Source organism: Solea solea, chromosome 5 (genome assembly GCF_958295425.1).
Source record: "Solea solea chromosome 5, fSolSol10.1, whole genome shotgun sequence".
NCBI lineage: Eukaryota > Metazoa > Chordata > Actinopteri > Pleuronectiformes > Soleidae > Solea > Solea solea.
In genome coordinates this window covers 19,383,421-19,406,568 of record NC_081138.1, presented here as the reverse complement: position 1 = coordinate 19,406,568, position 23,148 = coordinate 19,383,421, and the positions used below count along the sequence as shown (strand labels likewise).

The 23,148-nt window shown below is 40.8% G+C and overlaps 1 protein-coding gene across 1 annotated transcript; it reads right to left on the bottom strand.

The window, feature by feature from the left end:
* Window positions 1–11,332: 11,332 nt before the first annotated feature.
* LOC131459469 (COUP transcription factor 2-like) lies at window positions 11,333–19,072 on the bottom strand. Its single transcript, XM_058629340.1, has 3 exons — window positions 18,014–19,072; window positions 15,730–16,254; window positions 11,333–13,004 (listed from the first exon to the last, which is right to left on the bottom strand). The coding sequence occupies exons 1-3, from the start codon at window positions 18,504–18,506 to the stop codon at window positions 12,730–12,732; spliced, it is 1,293 nt and encodes a 430-aa protein (XP_058485323.1). The 5' UTR covers window positions 18,507–19,072; the 3' UTR covers window positions 11,333–12,729.
* Between the last annotated feature and the right edge of the window lie 4,076 nt (window positions 19,073–23,148).

Sequence of the window (23,148 nt, the reverse complement as noted above, 5' to 3'; positions counted from 1 at the left end):
TTATTCAGCTTTTCTCCACCCACTCGCTGCACTTGTATGTTCATACATGAAACCTGCACATGGTGTGTGTTTAACTGTGAGAAATGATGATTTGGGGTCCAGTGCTCAGTTTAATGTGTGATGCAGTGATGAAATATGATAGATGAGTGAAATACCCTCCACCACACACACACACACACACACACATACACACACACACACACACTGACTGGCTGCAGCCCAGGCGTCGCCTTCTGCTCGTGCCTGCTGTATAGTGTGATTTGTCATGTTTGCCCTTTTGTCTCGAACAGTTGTGTTCACCATTAACAAGCTTTCTTGTGTTATTTTTCATATCAATTAGAGATATGAAAATATCAATTAGAGATGGACGGTAATTGGGGAAAAGATGGTGGGGAAAGGTGTGGCACTGAGAGGTTTAGTGGTGACGTGTGTATGGTGGGTAGTTAATGTCACAACACAATCATTCTGTGAGTAAAGAGAAGCTAAAATCCTCTTTATTTATGTCTTTTCTAGGACACTTTCAGCTTGACACCATAGCTGTGTCTCATTAGCTGCATCCTCCAGAAAAGGTCACACCTTCGTAGACTCAGGCTCAGTCTAGGTAAGGCTTCATCTATTGTTTTTTTTTGAATAATAATAAAAATTAATAATAAAAAAAGAAATACTGACGAGAAAACAACAAAAAAGGAGAACAGAGAACAGAAAAAGGACAGTTTGAACTCTTAATGTGTGTATGACAATTATATTAGAAGTAAATAATAACCCACACAGAGATGTGTTCCTAAAATATAATGGGAAGAAATATCCACAAAATGTGTTCTGGATTGTTTTTGGCCCTTTGCAGTGAATATTTTGAAATATAATAATTGTATCATCATTTCAAATGTACTGTAGTATGCTAAAGATACGGGTCCTTCAAGAAAAAAATTGGAAACCAACATCATAAAATGACTGGTATCAGGTCGTATCAGCTACTTTAATTTAATGACGGTCTAAAACGAAACCAGCCTGTTGTGGTTTGGTTTGCTCTCTGCAGCTGTTCGTCTGTGCTCAGCCAAAGGTGATTTGGCGTTGCTGTGTAACACACGAGTCGACACAACACTTTCAGGACACGCATAACATCTCTGTGATTTACCGATTTTAATATTCATATTCATCTCCAGTATTAAATGCTTTTTGTAATTGTTACCTTGTGTAGCTGGTTTGGTACAATAATTGCTGTCAAGGTTCATTTTTCCAGAGTTTATAATCCTTCCCTAAAGTATGCACTACTGTGACTAGAATAGAATTGAATAGAATAGAATGGAGGAAGGAGGAAATTATTTGTGTTATAGCAGCAAAATATATTATAGAATCATGAATTCAAGATAAAACATGAAGACAAAAATACGATGTGAAGCAAAGAGATACAGGTTTATTTGTCTGTTCTCTCTTCAAACTTTCTTAATTAACTACACTTCCTGGATCAGCATAAAAAGAAACAGTTACTGTATAAAACCAACTACTACTGTGAACCAAGCAAATAACTGCAATTAGGATGAACACGTTATTTTTGCAATGATTGTAGAGTTTCCTTGACCTTTTATACTCAAGAATCAACCAATAATCATAACTCATTTCATCCAATTTCGGCCAATTCATCTTGATTAAAGTGACAGTGTTTGTGTAAAACCCGAGTAAATAAACCAGACAGATTAAAAGTTTGGCGACGTTTCCGTAAAGAAAGAGGGAGATGCGATCCTCCATCCCTGTCTGGGAAATAATCTAGGATTATATTAGACTTTTTAGACCATAACACCCGTGCAGCCCATGTGTGAAATGCAGTGCAAATCCAGTCTGAGTGGTTCCTTCAGTGGCAATTGTCCTGCTTTCACTGTGGCATGGATCACACCTCATACAGGGGCAGTGGGCCAGCACTGAGCCACTGCTCCCTCCCCAGTCTTTGTCGGCGCTTCACTGAGGTCTGCAGAATGTCAGTTTCAGTGGCACCGCTCAGATAATGACTTATTGATATGAAAGGATGCTGAGTGCCCATGTGTATTAACATGCCAGCTGCCGGCCGCTTTACCTCCCAGAGAACTGCGAGTGCAATTTCACGGCGGAGGCCGTGTGCACACACTGGGCTGCTCTGCCGTCGTTCCATTTTACTGATTATAAATCGACTGCAATTAGCTTCTAATATATAAATGATGAATGAGTCTCACGAAGCTGATACCTCATGGAATACAGATCATTTATTTTTGACAGAACTGCATGTAAATGTGGTCTACGAATACACAAGTCCTCGGCCTGATATTTTGCTTTTCGTGTGGAGAAAACTACAAAGAAACTCCCCCATGTTGCCCTGCTGACATCCTTGTACACAAAGATGAAAAACATTTCAAACTGAGCCAAAGAAATAATTCAAGGGGGCTTGAGAAAGTGGAGAGAAAGAGAGAGAGAGAGAGAGAGAGAGAGAGAGGGGAGGTGGCTGCTAAATTTCCAGCATGTCCACATATGACAGTCCCTCGCCCCAGGGCGGCCTGACGCAGCGACATTGTGTGCCTGTCATAGCTGCCCTTCAACGCGAGATGAAGCTGTCAGCAGGACGATGACTTTATTCTGACAGCTGCTCCGCCCTCTCTCTTCACAGCATTACAAATAAATATGTTGGGTTTCAAAGCTGCCAAGCCAGACGTTGGACAGTGGGTCAGGGGGCCAAACGCACCGCAAAAGCATTCCCTTCCCCTTGTAACCTGTTCTCAATGAGCCTGCTCACCTCGCCGGGGCATCCATTCAGCGTGAGCCATCCAAAGGGCCCGGGGCCCCAGATCTCACACACTGCCTGCCCACAGGGAATTCTATGAGCCTCTCACTCTGTGTGTGTGTGTGACAACTATCCCTATATCTCCCTCTCTCTCTTGTCTGTGCATCTCTGTGTTCTACTCTTTAGAAAACCCACAAATATACTTTGCAGAGAGAGAAGCTGCAAATACACGGAAAAGTTTCAAACTGCCGGCGTCATGTCATGAGGATGAAATGATTCGTTCCAACTGACTGGCTGTGACAGAAGTCATTGACTGTGTTTATTAGTTAAAGTTTTGCCCTGATGAAATCCGATCAAACAGGTAACAGCATTGGTTTGTTGTTTGCAGACACGTGATCTGACAGCTTAGTTCACACAGTGTGAGCTCTTCTGTAAAACAAACAAAACAAAACAAAACAAAACATGAAGCTTATTGTTCTTTCTGAATCTGATCAGTTAAGTAGAGGTAACTAATACATCGTTAATTGTCTGCAGCAGTGTAACAGAACTGTAAAACCCTTGGTCAGGCTTTTTTGCGTTAAACTTTGTGGGTGTTGAAGAAACACCGGTCGCAAGGGAGTTACGTTTTTCTTTCGCCAAATCAGCTGATTGTCTGACTGTGGCTGGGTGTTTCGATAATATTCCTCATGGAAACGCAAAATAACGTCCCGTTCCTTACTAAACCGAACCACTCGACTGAAGTGTCCTTTATTTGTTGTATTCCACAGTCTCTCCATTGAATGTGACTAATTATGACACGCTGGCGTTTCTTTAATGGTTGGCATGGAGAGGAAGAAGTGTTCAGTCACCACTGCTGTTAATTATCCCTTCAGATTAATCACATAGTTTGTTTGTGACAAAAGCAGTTCCTGTTACTCAAAGTAGCTGAGGTTCCCAAAAGATTAAGGCATTATCTACCTATAATGAATCATCATAGCAGACACGGGTAAGTGGTTTTAATGTTGTGGTTAATGACTCGGAGCCAGAAGAGAAAGGATTCCTCTTTTTTTTTTTAGCATTTTTTTGCCTTAGAAGGGTTGAATAAATGTTGTGAAAAGAGCATTTCTTCTTTTATTTAAATGTCTGTTTCCTACACATTAAATAAAGAGGAATGTTTTTCCCCTTTATTTAATTGACTATTTTAAATGAATTGTTCTTTGCCTCTTATTGTATAACAAATTACTCCAAAGTCTCCATTTCATAAGAAAATTGAAGGTAGAGTCAATAAAAGTTGTCAATAAAGTAGAAGTTTGCGTGTTAATTATGGCAAAATATATGAATTACCTTTTATAAGTTAAGTACATACAGTACAGTATATTATATTATATGATTCTGGATGTAACCTGTGATTTGACTGGTTGGTTAAGTTGTAAAAATGTTGAGTTTATAGTTTATAATCTAACAGCTTGGGCAGTTAGTGAGTTCACAATCCTGATTATTTGTACAAGATTTAAGTTGCATTTGTTCTTAAATTAAGCTTCTGGGTTGCCTTTTTACAAAGCTACATTTTCTATCACTTTCAGAAAAACAAGATTTGTTGTTTTTCTCAACCTGTACATCTCAGCACATAACCGTCTTTAGAGAAAACACAAACCTCCACCAAGGCCACTCAGTTTCTGAATCTGCATCACCACTAAAAGTGAGTCACGTTTTTCCTTGACCTAAATCCCCTCTAATTTTCATTCAAATGGGTTGTTTACTTTCTGAGTTATGCTCCTCAAAATCAGACGAGCAAAGGCAATAACACGACGGAGGTCAAACAACTTTTGAGTAAAAGTAAGTTAAGTTTGTGTCCGCCATCTGCGATACAATCCCTACTCAGCCCGATTACAAACAGCCATTAGCTGGAAGATCAAGAGGTCAGAGGTCACAGCACACAGACAATATTCCAGTGACCCATGAATGATCACGAGATGATTTACAAGTGCTGAGGAGGTCGGCGGAGTCTTTCTGTCTTTGTAAGGATTATAGGAACAATGCTATGCTGTAGGAAACAGCAAACACAGCGGTGAAACATACACACGGGGTTCCCCTGCGTCAGCGCACCGACACCATGACTCTTCAGGTTACCAGTGTTCCCATGAGTGCCCGCCCCCCCGGCTCCCTCTGAGGTTTATGGGAACGCTTGGGTGTAACGTTCAAAGTCGTCGCTCCACCTCCACCCACTCCCCCACCGTCCACACATGGTCACCTGTTAATGTTCTGTTAATGTTCTTTGAAAGCGTGAATGAACCAAAATGAGTTGTTGTTTTAATGGTTTATTGCAAACAATACAACTCCCTCTGAGGGACTTCACAGAAGATGAGCACACTGTGGTTTCGTATAATAATTAAAACACTTTGTCAGGGTGTTTATCAATTTCTCAAGTGGGCTTCTTGTGCTGCGCTCATTGCCGCTGTTAATTAAAAACACTTTGAAGTAGTTTTTCCCGATATGGATCTAACGTAACGATATTTTATCTTCTGTGCGTGAAGATAAAATATGTAACAGCCTCACTTCTTTGATAATTATGTAAATGATGAAGTATGTAACTAGATGATGACAGTAACACTGAGCCATAACTTATATGGTGGCTGCTTATGTTATGTAGTTGTATATGTGTGTGGAAGATGAGACAGACACTACTCTCTCGTTCACAGTAACAACAGGAAGCTGCTGCAGCTGGAGCTGAGAGAGCAAACACTGACCTAAGGAGAGCTGCCTTTTCCAGGTACGTCACTGTGAGAGCTGTGGTAGGCAATTGATTTGTGTGTTGTCAATGAACAATTTCATAACAATCCTTCAAATCAATAATGCAAATCAAGTGACATAAGAGAGAACCAGAAAGTTATTTCTTCTGTTTAACCAATCACATGACAGTTCCAGCACATCCAGCAATGTATGCTGTAAAACAGCATCAGAAAAGGAAAAAGAGTGGGAAACTAAATGCTATGAAACATGAGTGGATATTGATTACAGTGATGGAGACATTGCCTTTGGTTGTCTGTCACTTATGAAGCGTGTGTGCTTTTGTATGTGCCCATCTGCTGCTGTGAGCTCAGGACAGTGACGTGCAGTCCCATAGTGTTAATATTCATCCATCTGGGCATGAGACTCCACAACTTATTTTTTATTATTGAACTATTTTTCTAGTCATCGTGCCTCCTGTATAGGCTTTTTGAATTGTATTGGATTTTCCAGTGATTCCTATCCCTAATAGAGAATGCGTGTGTGGAAAGCTAGACTGACGCTGACCCTCATTTTTAGTCTGAATGGAAATAAAATCTTAATGTTTATTATGTTTTGTTTCTGTTTATTTACAACCTTGTTACAGAGTTGCTTTACACAGCGTGTATCACTTCAACATGCAGCTCACATAATATTGATATTTCCGCACTTGTCTCCGGATTCGTCCAACTTTGACTTTACTTTAACTCCAAAAATATGTTTTGGCCCCACAAGTAAAGTAAAGGACAGATTTTAAATGAAGTGAGGATGAGGATGTAGGTTATGGCTCATGGATTAAAAATGGCATTTGAGTTTTGGTGGTGATTTTTAAATGACAGTTGTTGGAGTGTTTCAGCACTGCAGGAAACTGAGCAGCCTTGGCAGAGGTTTGTGTTCTCATTTGAGTGCTTCCACGAGTTAATTGTTGACGTGTTTTTTTCTTCATCACAGTATGAATTTTTCACTTTGCCACATGCAGTGTTCTTTTCTGAGATACAAAAAAATTTCCATTTGCATCTTAATAGATCTTAGCAACAGCAGAGGCCCTCGCATCCCTGTGCTTTTCAGCGAGTGCTGCAACCGCGACGTTTCAAAGACAAACAGAAAATGTTATTTTGCATGCACTTGTAAATCTATTGTGTCCTTATTTAGAGTAATACCCATTCCAGGAAGCCTGTTTGGATAGTGTTTTAACAACAGATCACTGATGTATTAGTACGCAGGGGATTAATTTGACTTTTGCCCTGCTCTCCGTCCACAATAAAGCTTTAATCTAGGCTCTGAGTGGGAGACTGGGCCAATGAGATGCTGCCATGTCTGCTGCACATCCCTGCCTATACGTGTGTGTCTCCTGTGGTTGTGGTTGTGGTGGTGGTGGTAGACATGGCAGCAGACTGCAGTGACAGACGCTCCCCTGGGATTTCACCTGTCAACCACATACGCACTAATCGACAGACCTCGTATAGACTGAGCTCCTGCCACCTCTCTGTCAGATCTTCATCTTCTCGTTCGTTCGTCTGACAGATTCCCTCTGCCTGTGCACACGCACACACCCCCATCACCACCTCCCTCTTCTTGTCCCAGCCGAAAAACTCCACCCATACACCAGCCGGCATAAAGCACACCACCATCAACCCTTCCTGCTGCTGCACATTCATTCTCTCATGTCTCAAATCCATGAAAAAAAAAAACTGGTTTGTTTGTGATGCGCTAAAAAAGAAGATCTTCTGTGCAGCTTTATCTTACGACAAACCCCACCCCCACTTTTAGCTTTAATGTGACAGAGCTGGGCTTTAATGTTCAGTGGTAATTGGGGAGGAGAGGGAGACTGTTTGTGAGAAGGAGGAGGAGGAGGAGGAGGGTCATGGTCAGGTTTCTCATGGAGGTTACTCTGCATCTGTCTCTTAGCAACGGCAGACCACTCTTTGTACAGTCCTCCTTTTGATTGGTGCATTTCTCCCACCGCCGCCACCTCCCTGCTCCCTCGTTGCTGAAATATTTTGCGAGGGGCTTCCTCGGCAGACAGGCTCCTTCCCTTATTCACTGTTTTAAGATTTTATCTCCATCAGCGTCAGACGGGCTCACTGAAGTGTGGCACAATCGCTGGAGCCGAGCCCGTCTCGCTGCAAATTCGCAGCGTTCAGCTGACAGAAAAGACACAATTTTAAAGCAGTACTTGGGAAAAAAAAGGAGATTACACTATAGTTTGTCGTTCAAGAGCAATTTACCTTTAATAGACAGACAGAGAGACAAGTATGCAACCAAATAAACAAATCAACAATGATGAATATGCATGTGATGACTAATGATGTGACCTGCTCACTCACCAGGTTTTGGAGGTTTTGGTAAATAATAAAGAAAAAAATCGGCCTGATTGTTATCGAATCTCACGGCTCCAGTTCGTCTTTTCCTGGATGAACTCACCACCATCGTGTCTCTGCACCTCACTTTACTGGAGCCAGTGTCAGGGAAAGGGCAGTCTGGGGTCAAAGGTCAGTGTGGGGAGCCAGGGGGATCTCCTGATTCACACTGTCAGGTTGAAGACATCAAGAGCACGAAGGCACAGCAGCGTGATGTCAGTCTGACATGTAGAACAGGATTAGAAGGGCAATTTGAGGATAGAAGAGAGAAATAAAGGTTGAAGAAAATACTTGCTTTGTGTGTGTGTGTGCGTGCGGGCTTGTATTTGTTATCTCTTTAGGACTTTGAGGACATTTTCTGGGAAAGATCAAAACCTGGTCTTACTGAGAGAGATCGTGATTTCTGAGAAATCGTTTAAGTTTAGGACTAAGATGGGAGTTGTGGTGAGGTTAGGGATAGACATTCACTGGAAATAAGGCTTTGTTTAGGCTGCACAAACCTGTGTGTGTGTGTGTGTGTGTGTGTAATGTAAGTATCCATATGAAGATGGTGAAGGACTGAATGAGACCTCTCCTAAATGAGAGAAGACAGACATGTGTCTTGCAATTGTCATGTGCAGCCATTGATCATCTCATCATCTTTAAAAGATTTTTTTAATGAGCATCTTCTTTGATATGATACTAGTCCCATAAAGTCCTGTGCATTTGAAGAGGAAACCCTATTAAATTCCACACACACACACACACACATACACATACTTTTTTAATGACAGCTTCCAGATCGATGCAGCTTCATTTTTCAGCAAAGTGCTGTTAATTCCCCTGAACGCACCATGACGGCGTTCAAAGTTACACTGACTCACGCGAACGTTTACGACATTTAAAACATATTTAAATATCATTTATTTACAGGATTATTGGGAAAAACGAACGTTAATATTTCCTGAAGATTACTGTTGTTGTTGTTGTTCTTAATGTAAGTCTAATAAAGGGCGTTTAGATGAAACAGCACGAGTTCCTGAACCTGACACCGTTCAAAACTCTGGGTTTGATGTCCTTAAAATGCTTCATTAATTAAAGCACAAACATACTGAAAGAATGAATTCAAAGAGATCCAGGAACGTATATTTAAAATGGCCACTACATGACATATTATCCAAAATAAGTCACAGTAAATATCAAAGGAGCCATGGAGAGAAAACACAACATACTTTTTTCGTTAGGCCCACTCACGCACACACACACTGTACAAAAAAAACGAAATCAAAGAAATTAAATATACATATTTTGTTTTTTTGTTTTCCTACTCTGTAACAAATGTTGCATTGTATTATTATGTATTACCACTATGGAGCTTTATTGTTTACATTTAGTCAGTGCAAATACATCAACTAAAACTTTCCAGAAAACAAAACCGTGTAATCTTAAATAAATAGTAATGACATGGCAGGGAAATCGTTTTTGCAGCAGAGCAGCAAAAAAAAAAAAAAAACCCTGTGGAGGAATTAACTTTTATATTAGTTATTTATATGTATATTAATATTGTGTAACACATTCTGACAGGAGGATAATTACAGTGCATCAGCGACGACTTGGGATAAAGTCATTTAAGAAAATTATAGCACTGAAAATAACCATAATCACAACAACTCAACTGTGTATTTATATTAATCAAACAGTTATTCGTTTTCTCGTTAGAAATACGAGCACGCTACAACAGTAACGTGTAAATGAATAAATTAATAAACAAGAACTGTAAAAGCGAAAGGGGAACAAACTATGTTGCGGCCTGTTCATCAAACCAAAGTACAATAAATAAATCACTGAAAAGAATTATTTAAAGAAAAATAAGAACTATTTTAGGGATTAAAAAATGTTTTTTTTGTGAGCTAGTTGTAAGCACACGTTTTTATTTTTATTTTCCGTACTTTTATTTTCTTTTAAAATCATCGGGAAAATAAATAAATAAATATATTGTGTTTCTTTTTAAAAGCATGGCGCTGCAGTTAGCGGATAACATTAGTGCTCATTGTTGCTTTAAGACACAAACAGCAGAGCAGTCGCGACTTTAAGAAATTCAATATTTATTCAATTCATATTAGATTACAAGCGTTTGATTTTTGTTAGGTCTGCAAAAGCTAAAATATCAGATCGGTTTATTTAAAGACATAAAAGTATGTGCGGCTCATCTTCAGTTATTTCTCTGCTCAGTCAACACAAACATTAACACATAAACAGGCGCTATATAGCGCAAATAAACATATATGACAACAAACATTTATTGTGGATACTAAGTATTATTGGACAGACTCGGACTCATATGAATTAGTTGCCTGGTTGATTTTAGGTTGTACATTTTTTCTTCTTGTAATTTTTATTTAAATATTTATTTATTCTTTCGTGTTTCTTTTGTTATTTTTCAAACCAGGTTCCACCATGTATAAGGCTGCCATAACATTGTAACTTCATTAACGGGAGATCAAAACATGATCTCAACCTTAGGTTTTTTTTCATTTGAATGATGAAACTTTATTGACACGATAAACTTTAATTCTTTTTAAAGAAAAAAACAAACATGTTGAACACTGATTGGCTGGTGTCAATCAGCTCCTCTTACACACACACACACACACACACACACGGACTTATACATGTGTGGGAAAGAGTTGCATTGTTGTATGTTAAGTCCTTCCACTCAGGAAACACGGGGCCGTGGAGCGGCCAGCTTCACCCTCCTCAGTTTAAACTGCAGTGACAGAAACACTCAGGGGCCCCTCATTAGCTCGCTGTCTGCTAAGAAGCAAAGAAGCTGCTTTAATCCCCTCTGTCCCTCAAACTGGCAACACGGACAGGATTATAATTCCATTTTCTGCTCTCCCTCTTCTGCCCAGTTTAACCACCTTTACTAATCAGTACAGTCCTAAATACCAAAGAAGAAAAAGGTGTTTTGTTAGTGATGAAGCTGTAGACTATTTTTTTTACTATGTATTATTATTTTTGGAACAGTTTCTCTCTCACTCAATAGTTTTTAGATCATATCATCCTGTATTGTTTATGTAAATTAATTTTAGTCAAGTAATTGCATAAAAGAATAACCACATATTACAAGATCTAAAACCTGCAGCTAAAAAAAAACTGATATAAAGTTCTGCTTTTATGAGGTTTTATAAAGCTTTATACAGTCAACTATCTCATCAAGACCAAAGTAGCGTTACAGCTAAAGACAGATTAATGTTTTCCTAAAATAAGGCCGATCAAATAAATCCTCACACACACATTAGGCCTTAGTGGAGAGAAATTAGTTTGATTAAAATGTCTGAATAGTGACAACAATGCAGTCGGAAAACAAAGGCTCCAGAGAGCCTGACAAACGTCCATGGCTCTCAGTTTCAGTCTTCGGGACACAGTGTGTGTGTGTGTTTGTGTGAGTGTGTGTAGGGGGGAGGAAGTTATAAACGCCACAGAAGTAAAATGGGCAAAATAAACCAAATACACTTTATTTATAAATCTTGAGTTATAATTTAATATGGTACGAATATGTTAACCAATATGTTTTCACAGTACATCAGAGTGGTTGTCAAAAAAGAAGTAAACAAATACTCACACACATACACATACACACACAGGGACATGCATGCACAACACACACACACACACACACACACACACATACACACACACTTTAAATTCAGCAATACCCTGCAGTGGTCTATTGTGCCATTCAGCAGCCTGGGCTCATAAATGCATGAATCCTAATGAAATAGATTTGTGACTTGACCTGGGAAGTTGTGTATATATTTAATTTATCTTATTATGACACTGTAGTCAGTGCTTTCATAATCTCTGTCAGACAGTCAGTGTAAAAGACCTGGAAACGTGGACGTGTGTGGTAATGCATCACTCATTAATCCTGCGACGTCATTACTGCTCAGTGTAGCACGAGTTAATCCTAAATATAAAAATATCAGATACATTTACTACTACTGAACATTCAATCTATATTTTTAGGCCCATCATAAACGCTCAGTTTACGTCATAAGAAATGCTGAAAATACTTCACTCATTTGATGAGAAACAGGGTTTGTGATCATTTTAAATACAGATTTTAGAAGCCAAAGAAACCCCCAAAACAAAAGAGAAATGAGGATTTCTGGTAGAAAGTAATATTGAAAACACTTGGAAATGATACCACACGGATTAACAAGTAATGCATTACTTGGTGCAAGCAAATGCTGATGATGTGGAGATAAAAAAAAAAAAAGTAACTTAAACAGAGCAGTGATCTCAGCTTTCTGTGGGAACACGAGGGGAAAATTCTGAAATATCCCTTTAGTCCAAAGTGCTATGTCATGTCTGGAAGGTATGAAACTAAATGAAAAGGGAAATAAAAAATCGTATTGACACAAGACAGACGGACCCTGCAGTTATATAAAACATTAAAAAGAGGAGCCATAACATAATTTATAAGCACAATAAACACACACACACAGGGTCGAATAAATATCGTTTGTTAATCCCCAAAAAACATAGACTGCGAGTGGTGACTGCACACTAAAAATGTCTGTCACAGCCAGTCATTTTTTTTTTTTCATTTTTTTTTGTTTGCCAGTGGTGTGGGATCATTCCTCGCTGCCAAAATGGTTCATTTTTAGACACATTGGAACGGAACGTAGCATAAATCAGATCATTCCTCTGGTGTCACGACAAATGTACAAAATAAGAAAAAGAAATTAACTGTCTAATTTCACTGGCAGTGTTTATTTCCTTTGTTCAATTCAACCTTTCTCTCTTTTTTTTTTTTAAGCTGCAGTAGCTGAAATGACGTTATTCGAGGTGGGAGACCTCTGCGGCAGCAGCAGCGCTGCAGCTTTTCCTCTTCTACTGAATGGACATGTAAGGCCAGTTGAAGCTGCTGCCGGACAGCAGCATGTCCCTTATCAGAGTTTCTATGGGGGTTTTCCCCACCAGACGGACGAAGAAAAGCTGCTCTATGACAGAGGAAGAGACGGTGCGGAGGGAAGGCAAGCGGAGCAGCAGCTTCCCAAACCTGGTGGGCTGGTTGGGGTACTGGCTCCTCACGTACTCCTCTAAAGCGCACTGGGATTTCTCCTGCAGACCCTCCACATGGGCGACATCTGAGAGACCACATGCATCTGTAAAGACAGAGAGGTTAAGAGTGAGACAGGGAACAGGCAAAAAAAGGAGAACTGATCAAAATCAGGCACTGAAATAAGTCAGGCAAGTTTCTTCTCAGCTGAGTGACGAGAGCTGAACAATCGATCATTTCAGTTGAAAATGACAAAGGCTGCAATTGAGAAGATGCCAGAGTTTATACTTCACTGTCAATGAAACATCCTAAAAGTTTGTTCAGGTAATACATGAATGTTGTAGGCAAAGGTTATCTGAGTAGTTTATATTTTTATGGTAATCCTGACTCAAATCACAACATCTGGCAAAAACAAATAAAAAAAAACAGATTCCCACACATTGTTCAGCTTCTATAGTGGCCACAACACACAGGGACACAGGAAACTCAGTGGGTTAATTATTATTTCCCCCCCCCCCACACACACACACACATAAAATAAATGCACAGTTTGATTTACTCTGATGTGTTTTTCCACATCTTTGAGTAAGATATTAAAGAAAAGGGGGCAAAAGTTTTCACACTAAAAGCCAAATATTTAGAACATGTATAATAACTCTGCCTACAGTATGTGCTGGGTAACATGCTGCCAGAGTCCCCGACACTGTTTTTACTCAGACACAGGTCACAGGTTCAGTTGTCATGTCCAGAGTAATTACAGCCTTTAAAACTATACTTAGATAAAGGAAACCATTGCATCCTCAGAAATTTAAGTTATTATTGTCAAGAAGCCAGTTTACGTTGATTTATTGCACTAAGATTCAAATGCTTCTCCACTCGGTTTTTGGGTAATTTTGCTTATTTATTTACCTTTCTTTACTTAAAATGATTCATCTGCCCATCGGCGACAACTAAATTGCTGGACTATAGGCCTATGTATAGTTTGAAGAATCTAAAATATAAATAATATCCTGGATTTCTGTTGTACATAATTCCATGCGTGTCCCTTCATAGTTTTGATGTCTTCAATATTAATCTACAAGGTGGAAAATAATAGAAGATAGAACAGCAGTGAATAAGAAGCAGATCTGTCTTTGTCGGTGAGTTAAAGTGATGTCCATGTGTCTGCTGCCATCAGGGATAAAAGATGGTGCTACTGCTCCCTTTACAAAAAACCAAAAAGATGAGCAGAATATAGAGAAAAGAGAAAAAACACAGTATTTGTACTCTCTATCTCACACACACACACACACACAGCAGATGTATGCGAGTGTGTGCAGCAGCAGGCCGAGGTGAAAGAACGGCTACTGTGTCCCAGTTTATGGACATTGTGTTCAGATGTCCTCATGCAGACAGAAATAGACCTGTGTTATATCTTATTCTTACTGCTGTTTGTCTTCTGGATCAGTCAATGCCACTGATTCAAAAATACTGAATTAATGGATTTGACAATGCAGTGACAGTAATGACAGACATCAGGGACTAAGGGGAAAATTAGGTGTAAACCAAATGAAATAATGTATTTGCTTTCTAAAAGGAGCCTCAAAACACATTTGTGAATTTGGTAAAATATTTAATTTATAAAACGGCTTTATTCCTTCACATAAAAAAAAACACATTAGCAGTAGAGTAAAACAAATAGCACTATTTACATTTGTATACTGGATGATTCTTAGTGTTTCAAAGGCTGCAGGGTTTGTAAAGTCAACTAATGTCACTGAAAAATTATTATATATAAAAATGTCAAGCTCTGTTATATATGCAGTACATTTTATATAATAAAAAAAATTCAAACAATAAATGCACAATCAAAATAAATGTTTATTCAGTGTATGCTCCACTTATTTATTTATTTTATGTAATTCATGTGAATATTTCAATCATATTTCATTCAATATTTCATATCATCATTGGTTTCATTTGATTTCATTGTTTTCTGTATAATGCTCTTATGGGTTTACGTATTTGCAATTATATTATTTATTTATTATTTTATTTAGCATTTTGTATGTTTTTCTTTTTTTTAAGACTTAATTTTAAAAAGGTCAGTGATATTTAAATTCAATTTTTCTTTCTTTCTGCATATGCACTGACAACAACGACGTTATGGTTTCCCCGACAAACTGGACACTTTCTTTTAAAAAGGTCAGTTCAGTTTGTTTTTATGTCCAACAGCAAACCATACAATTCTATATTTGTCTTACTTAGTTGTGTTTGCGTTCTACATATCTACGTATGCATTTTTATGAAAATATAATGTGGATAAAGTGGTAGAAGATGAATTTGTGAATTAATTAATGAATAATGCTAATCTACTACTAGCTACTTTTCACTTCCGGTACAAACCAGTTTATTTTGTTTACGTATTAAACGTATGAGCAGTTGTTTGTCCGCAGCTCTGACGCTAAGTTGATACATCGACACATATTCATAAAATGTATTTATTTTTTATTTTTCTTTACTAGCTTCTTTTACTTAGACGTCACACTGCAGTGTATAAAATCAGATGTGGGTCATGACGCAGCAGACCTCCATGTTTGCGCGTGCCTACACACACGGCCAAACTTGTTTTTATATCTTAGTGAGGATACGTCATTGACATAATGCATTCCCTAGCCCCTTATCCCAACCTTAACCATCACAACTAAGTGCCTAACCTTAACCCTTACCCTACCCTAACCTAAACTCAATTCTAACTCTAACCCTAAAACCAGGTATTAACCTTGAAAAGGCCATTTTATGTTGTGGGACCCAGGCGACATGTCCCTACAAAGATGTCAAGGAGGGTTTACCTGTGGTGAAGAGCACGATGGCCTTGATGCAGCTGTACTCTGCGGAATCCACGTGCAGCACCTTGAGCTTCTCCACCTGCTCCTGGAAGACCCGGATGTTGTCCATGAAGGCCACCACGCGGTCCGCGGACATCGGGGAGGCGTGGAGGCCGGCGGCGGCTAGCAATGGCGCGACGTGGACGGGCATGGAGCACTGCGCGGCGTTCAGCACGAACAGTTCGCTCCAGGTGAGGCGGAGCAGCGCCACCTGGTCCGACACCTGCAGGTCCGGGAAGAAGGGGATGTTACGGGCCCACTCCACAGCGCTGAAGAGCATCCGGGCCGCCAGCTCGCAGATGTTCTCGATGCCCATGATGTTGTTGCTCTGCAGACACTGGGAGCCGAACCTGGAGGTCGGGTAGGGCTCGGCCCGCAGCAGCAGAGAGATGTAACCGGACAGGTAGGAGTGACACTGCAGCGGGTCTCCGTTAGTCAGAGCGAACTGGCCGTGGTAAGACTGAGGGGGGATTCTTCCTCTCTGCACAGCTGTAAACCACAAACACAGTAGGCCTTATCAAGTGACAGGCAGCGAATAAACAACAACAACAATCACAATAACAGCATACTGAATTATTCTTCTGAGGACATTGCATTTACATCCATTCATGGACATTCTAAACAAAGCACTGTTCCAAAGCACTGAACGTGATAGGTTCTGCCTCATTTTAATATCATGTATACATGACGGATTTGGAGAGTTTACCCTTAAAGTACAGTACAGTATATCAAATACAATAATCAAACAACAAGCAACAACAGAATAATATATAATCAATATAAATATAAAAATAAAAATGAGTGAGAAACAAACTAGAAAAACATGCAGCTCTTTTTTGGGGCAGCAGTTGAGTGAAAAAGAGAGAAAGAGATATTGCGCATGAGGACCCTGTTTTGGTCTAAACAAGGACTACTGGTCCTGACAAGGTCAGTGTTTATACCAGAAAAGGTCCTAAAGAGAACACACACACACACACACACCCACCCACCACAGTTAAGTGCGCTGACCCTGCAGACATATGGTCATTTGTTATTATCTATGTCAAAAATGATATCTATGTCAGATAAATGCACATTTTTGTCCTGTCCATTAAAATTGGTAATGCATCCCTAGTCCTACAGAGGAATTTAAAATATCAAGAAGTAGTAGTACTAGTGTGTTGTAGTCATATCTCCCACTGAAATTATGGAGAGTCATAATGTTGCAGAAATCTACAGTTTAATTAAAGGCGCAATCTGACGTCATTGTGATGATCTGAAATATTCATTTTGACATTAAATGTTAAAATGGCTTAATGCCATATAGACGGCAATACATTTTAGGCAGCTTCTGTAGACAGCGACGTATGAAATGTTTCATTCTTTTTTAAATAAATACATAAATAAAATAGTTTTAAATTAAATTCGAGGCGAAAAACTATAATTTCCTATAATATTAGCTAATAGTATGCAACTGAATACATATAGCTTGTAGGCCTATGGTGTGTGTATGTGTGCGTATATAACATGCTCACTATGTTTGACTTTGTCCCACCGTAAAAACCATGGAAAATATTTGAAACAACGGAATTTAGGTCACATTATTGTGTTTATGTTTCACAACGACGCTTTTGAAAACAAGGTATAGAAAATACGCCTGGCTTCGTGTTTATGTTTATTTGAATTTATTTTAGTTTAAGTTGATTTACAGTAAACGTGCCTCTTATATAACTCAAATGTCATGCACTGGGCTATTTTGGAGGCTGTGGGTAATGGAATAAGGACAGTAGGTTGGGCCTGTACGCCACACATAACATGAATAATGAATAGCCTACACTACACACACACACACAAACACACACAAACACGACTCTCAACTCAAGTAAACGATTTAAACGACTACTAATCGACATTTAATCAAAATTGTATCCGCTGTGTTACTGATTTTTATCATGCGACATTTAAAGCAGCTCGTGGCGGTTTGAGCGACACAATGGCCGCGTGTGACGCAAACACGGCAACAATAATACACTGAACATGCTGCTGCTGCTGCTGCACACTCACCACCGTGAGGTCACAGCACAGTTACCGAGACAAATATGAAACAATACATGAATATTAAAAGGCCGAATGAATATGTGCTCGCGCCAAACAATGGCAACACTACATGACTATATCCACAGTCACATGCTGTACATGCGCTACAGCTATAGCTTATTATACACACAGGACAAACATGTCCACTGTGGACATTGAACTAAGCGCGTACCTTCCCTCCTCATGCCCACTTTGAGGCATTTCTTGAGGCGACAATACTGGCACTGGTTACGGTGGTGTTGGTCCACGGGACAGTTCCTGTTGGCCCTGCAGGTGTAGTTCAGGTTCCTCCTCACGCTCCGTTTGAAGAAGCTCTTACATCCTTCACACGTGAACTGTCCGTAGTGCTTCCCGCTGGATTTGTCCCCGCACACGATGCATTCGATGTGCTGGTTCTGCTGTTTGTCCATGGATGAGGAGGAGGACGAAGAAGACGTGGTGGTGTTGTTGTTGTTGGTCGCGGCGCCGCTGCTCGCGCCGGGCGCGTTAGGCGGCGGCAGTGCGCCCTGCGCTGCCGGCGGGTTGATGTCCTGAGAGGGAGCAGGGTTCATGTGTCCCGTCAGCGCCGTGGGCAGAGACAGAGGTGCCACCTGGGACACCGGGGAGGTGAGGGTCCCCTGCGTGTCCCCAACTCCCTCGGCGCTTCTCCACGCCACCATAGCCATTATCGAGAGTCACCAAAACTTTGCGCACCCAACTTTTCTCTTTTTTTATGTGATAATTAACGCACGGGTTATGTCTGCCTGAACTACAAGAATACACTCAAGGAAACCGCGGCATCGTTAGACAGAATCAAACACTGCCTCACTGCCTCACAGCGTCTGATAACGTAATAAAATGGTCACGCGTGAAGAAAGGAGAGTCAACAGAAATGGCTTCGGACTCGGAGCGGGGAACATCCAAAAAGAAAGCGTCATACAGAGCGACAGAAACATCCACTGAGGGAAACATGGAGACACGTGAGACAAAATCCACAACGGTATCCCCCCCCCCAAAAAAAAATCAGAAATGTGATCCTCTCTGGGCGCCGTGTCCAGCTTTAATGAGAAAACCGTGCGCGAGCAGCAGATCCTCCGTCAGTGACCAGGCTCTCCAGACGCTGCCTGCGCTCCCGATCACTCCAAGTTACGCTAAAAAGACAGCAGAAGGAGGAGTGAGAGAGAGAGAGGGAGAGAGAGAAAGAGAGAGAGAGCTTGTGTATGTAAGAGAGAGTGATGGATGATGATTTGGATGATGCTTTACTCCGGGACGGATGAGGAGACTAGAGCGTCTAAACGTCACGGCTGTGATTTGGTGACGTCTCTCTTTGGGGCGGGGACAGAGAGAGAGCGAGAGAGAGAGGGAAAGAGAGGGAGAGAGATCTGATGCCACCTATAGTGCCAAAAGAAAATTGCACATAGCTGTTACTCTCTCTGTCTGACAGATTGTAGTTTTCATATTGTACTACTTTTGTTTTCTGCTTTCTCACAATTTGCAGTCGGTCTCATGTTGCACTGACCTTTCTTGTTAAATTGTATCCTCTGTTTTAAATAACTCTTTCTCTAACTCTTTTCTATTTTATTTTCCTTGTATTATTTTTCAGTCTCTCTCACTCTTTAAACCTGATTTTCATCATCTATTATCTACAACCATATTTCTATGGTCAAATTATAGTGCGAGCTAACATTAGCTTGCCAGGCAGTTTTTGCTGTTAACTATTGTGACAAAACAAAAAACCCCAACCCATCCGGGACTGTTCTGACCTTTCCTCGTCCCTTTCCTCGTCCATGTTTAATGGTTTCAACTTATTTGTCTTTGTCTTTTTGTTTTTCATTGTTGTGCTTTTAATGTAAAGCGACTTTGAGTTCATGAAAACGCCATATAAATAAAATGTATTATCCATCCATCCATCTTCTTCTACCGCTTTATCCTCAACATGAGGGTCACGGGGCCGGGGGCACTGTGTCAATCTTAGCTGACATAGGGCGACAGGCAGGGTCACGCCCTGGACACTTCACCAGTCCATCACAGGGCCACATAGAGACAAACAACCATTCACTCTCATTTAGAGTGTCCCATCTACCTAATCCCCATATTGCATGTTTTTGGACTGTGTGAGGAGACCCGGGGTGTCCAGCTGAGTCGCAAACCCTTGCAACTGAGTTGCAAACCCTGTGTCAAATTCGCTGATGACACGACCATTCTGAGCCTTACCAAGGCTGTGGTCACCAACATCATTGTCTATAGTAAGGAGAACATCCTCAACGTAGACAAGACGAGGGAAATGATAGATTTCAGAAAGAAACCCCTCATCATCAGGAGGACTGAGGTGGAGAGCGTGGAGAGCCACAAGTTCCTTGGCCTTCACGTGACATCAAACCTGAGCTGGACTGTGAACACAGCAGCCATGGTGAAGAAGACTCAAAGGCGTCTGTATTTCATCAGACTGCTTAGGAAGGCTGGGGTGAACCGCTGCCCCCTCACACAAGCCTGCAGAGGACTGGTGGAGAGCATCCTCGCTACTGCTATTACTGTCTGGTATATGGCAACACCACCCAGGCAGACGGACAGGCTCTCCAGTGAAGTGCAGGAAAAATAACTAGGACTGAACTTCCATCCATTGACACAATATACACACAATGCTGCAAGAAGAGAGCCAATAACATCACCAGGGACATGCGTCATCCAGCTCACTTTCTTCTCAGGCACAAACACACAGCATATACAACCAGAGGAAAAGTAGAGCTGACAGCACCGTCACCCACAAAACAAGGTTTTATAACCGCTTCTGTCCTGCCACTGTGAGATTGATGGCAAAAACCATAAAAGAACTGTGTGTGTGTGCACAAATGGCAAATGAGGATTCTTGATTCTTGAGACAGACTGTTGAACAGTTCACTTGATGATGAAAATGGTGGCCATTACAGTACTTTGGGAGTGAAACCAGTCACCTAAATGTGTCCATATTTGTTGATGATATATGATTTATTATAATCATATATTTTTATTTTTGCACCACTAACCTGGGTGTGTAGGTTTCAGTGTCATTTGCATGTTTCCACAGAGTTTTAGCAGCAGTGTGACAGTTTCACACTTTCTTCGATTTATAGATCTGCCTCCAGTGCAGGGAGGAGGTGCTGAAGTGTTGCGATGCCCTGGATCTTACATTGGCTCAGATGGCTGTGTTATGGCAGAAAGCAGTTTGTATGAAAGACATGAAAACTCAAAAAAAGTCTCTTCAAGGTCAGGTGGCATAAATGAGTGTCATTCAGAGAGAATAATAGTTTAAGAGGCAGGTTGCACGTGTCATGCTTTAAAACAGACATTGCGAAAGTGAAATTGGAAACCGTTTAATGGATAATAAATGATAATTGTAATATTTTTGCAGCATCTTCTTTACACCGATTTACCAATATTTCTGCAAATGCAACAAAAACATGAAACTCCTCACACGTTTCCATCAGACGAGAGGGCCAAATGTTACAACACTTCTTTTGTCCTTCACGGTAGCACATTTCCTCAGGCTGAGGACACTGCCTTGTATTTTTGATTGATCATTTATTTGTGTCTATTCATAGAAGCCAGATTCATCATTCCAATTTGTCAAGTTTCTGGAGTGCTGAACTAATTATGTGGCAGAGAACCCGAGAAGAAAAAGGGGAGTATGGCCTCCTGTTTAGACTCATGTGAGGTTTCCCTTTCTCACCTTGGCTCCAAATGAGCAGCCAAAGCTTCACCAAGCTACAGGAACTGCTTGGCACTGTGGGTAATTAGTGTGATGAATGCCTTAGCAGAACAAATAGTGGCAGTCGCCTGTCTCGCTCATCGTGTGGCTGTGTTGTCATAGCGCAGGGGCTGCAGGCTCATCAGGGTAATGGATGAGTCTGCAACAGGACCATCCCTCAAACAACAGTGCCACTGCACCGAGCAGGAGAGAAAACAGACTTTTAACTGCTTCTCCAAACTGAAAACAGAGCTCCACGCTTTCTAGGAAACATATGTACCGGTTATGGATGTCAAGTGTATGTGTTAGTCGGGACAGTTATAGAAACAGCCGGCAAGAAATTAGACTTAAAGGATATGATAAAGAAAATATTCCTTAAGGTGTTATCACAGGCAGTGCAAATGGAAGAGGTGACACATTGAAATATATTATTGTGACGTCTTTTTCCACACAGAGCCTCTCAGGACTATATACAGATATGCAAACATTGTGTTTAATATACAATATTAATCCTCTGTGGAATACTCTTCCATGGCTGTGGTGTAGAGCTGTCTGTTAAAATGATGGATCACATTATTAGATTAGAGGAGAGGAGAGCAAGCATATAGTCGGCAACCGGATTTGCAATTCACATCCTCTTTTGTGTGCAGACCTATTCTGCATGAAAGGGATAATTGGGCCGTTGTCACTGAGTTAGAATTTTTTATTTAACAATGTGGGAAACCTTGCAGTAAATCAGGTCAGCTGTCACAGCCTCGTCATGAGACAAGGCATTAGTCAAATATGCAGAATGATCCTCGTGCATACAGTGTTAAGACAAATACATCATCAGTTACTCGCCGTGTCTCCACTGAGATAACCCAAATATCATTTTTTACAACAAATGAAGGGCATATGGTGATTTCGCTTCCTCGATGAACCGCCGTGCAGAGGCAGCCTTGAAGCTCTGTCTCTTTTTGCTGTCATTTCAGTACAAGCTGTGCTTACTCTTTGCCTTGACCTTTCATCTCACCGTGACAGTGAATAATATGCTGCACATAAGGCCGGATTCTCAGCCATGTCATTCATGTTGCAGATGCTAAACAGGTTCATGGCCACAGACCGGTAATACATAGCTATGTCCAAGAAGTTCAGTGAATTGTTTCGATGGCAGTCAGACCCACGGCTAACAGAGCGTGAGAGACAGGCAAGGTTGTGGAAAGGTTATTTCTGGGGTCACGAGGTGAGACTTTCGGGACGCAGACATGTCCGTCCAGCACAGTCCTCCAGTCAGTGTGAAGACAAGTGGAAGACACATTTCCCTGTCAGTGCACAGAAAACCCACACGGGTTTAGGCTTTTGTCGTGAAGTCCGAAATCATTGAGTCAATATCCACAGCACATGACACAACCTCTCACGGTCATTCTGCATCAAGCAAAACAGGGAATGGCATGCTTTCCATCCCACTGCACCGTGTCCCTGGCAGGAGCCCATCTGCACTCGAGACACAGCAGAGCTCTTAGCCCCAGCTTTTTGCGTAAGGGCAACACGGCAACCAGGCTCTGAACACGTACATCACTTGGTACAAAGTTATTCAGTGGTCGATCCATAAATACGGCGATTAT

Coding starts and splice junctions, on each gene's coding strand:
- LOC131459469 (XM_058629340.1), bottom strand. CDS start 18,506: ATGGCTATGGTGGCGTGGAGAAGCGCCGAGGGAGTTGGGGACACGCAG. Junction 16,255..18,013: donor AGTGGGCATGAGGAGGGAAG/GTACGCGCTTAG, acceptor TGTGGTTTACAG/CTGTGCAGAGAGGAAGAATC. Junction 13,005..15,729: donor CATCGTGCTCTTCACCACAG/GTAAACCCTCCT, acceptor CTGTCTTTACAG/ATGCATGTGGTCTCTCAGAT.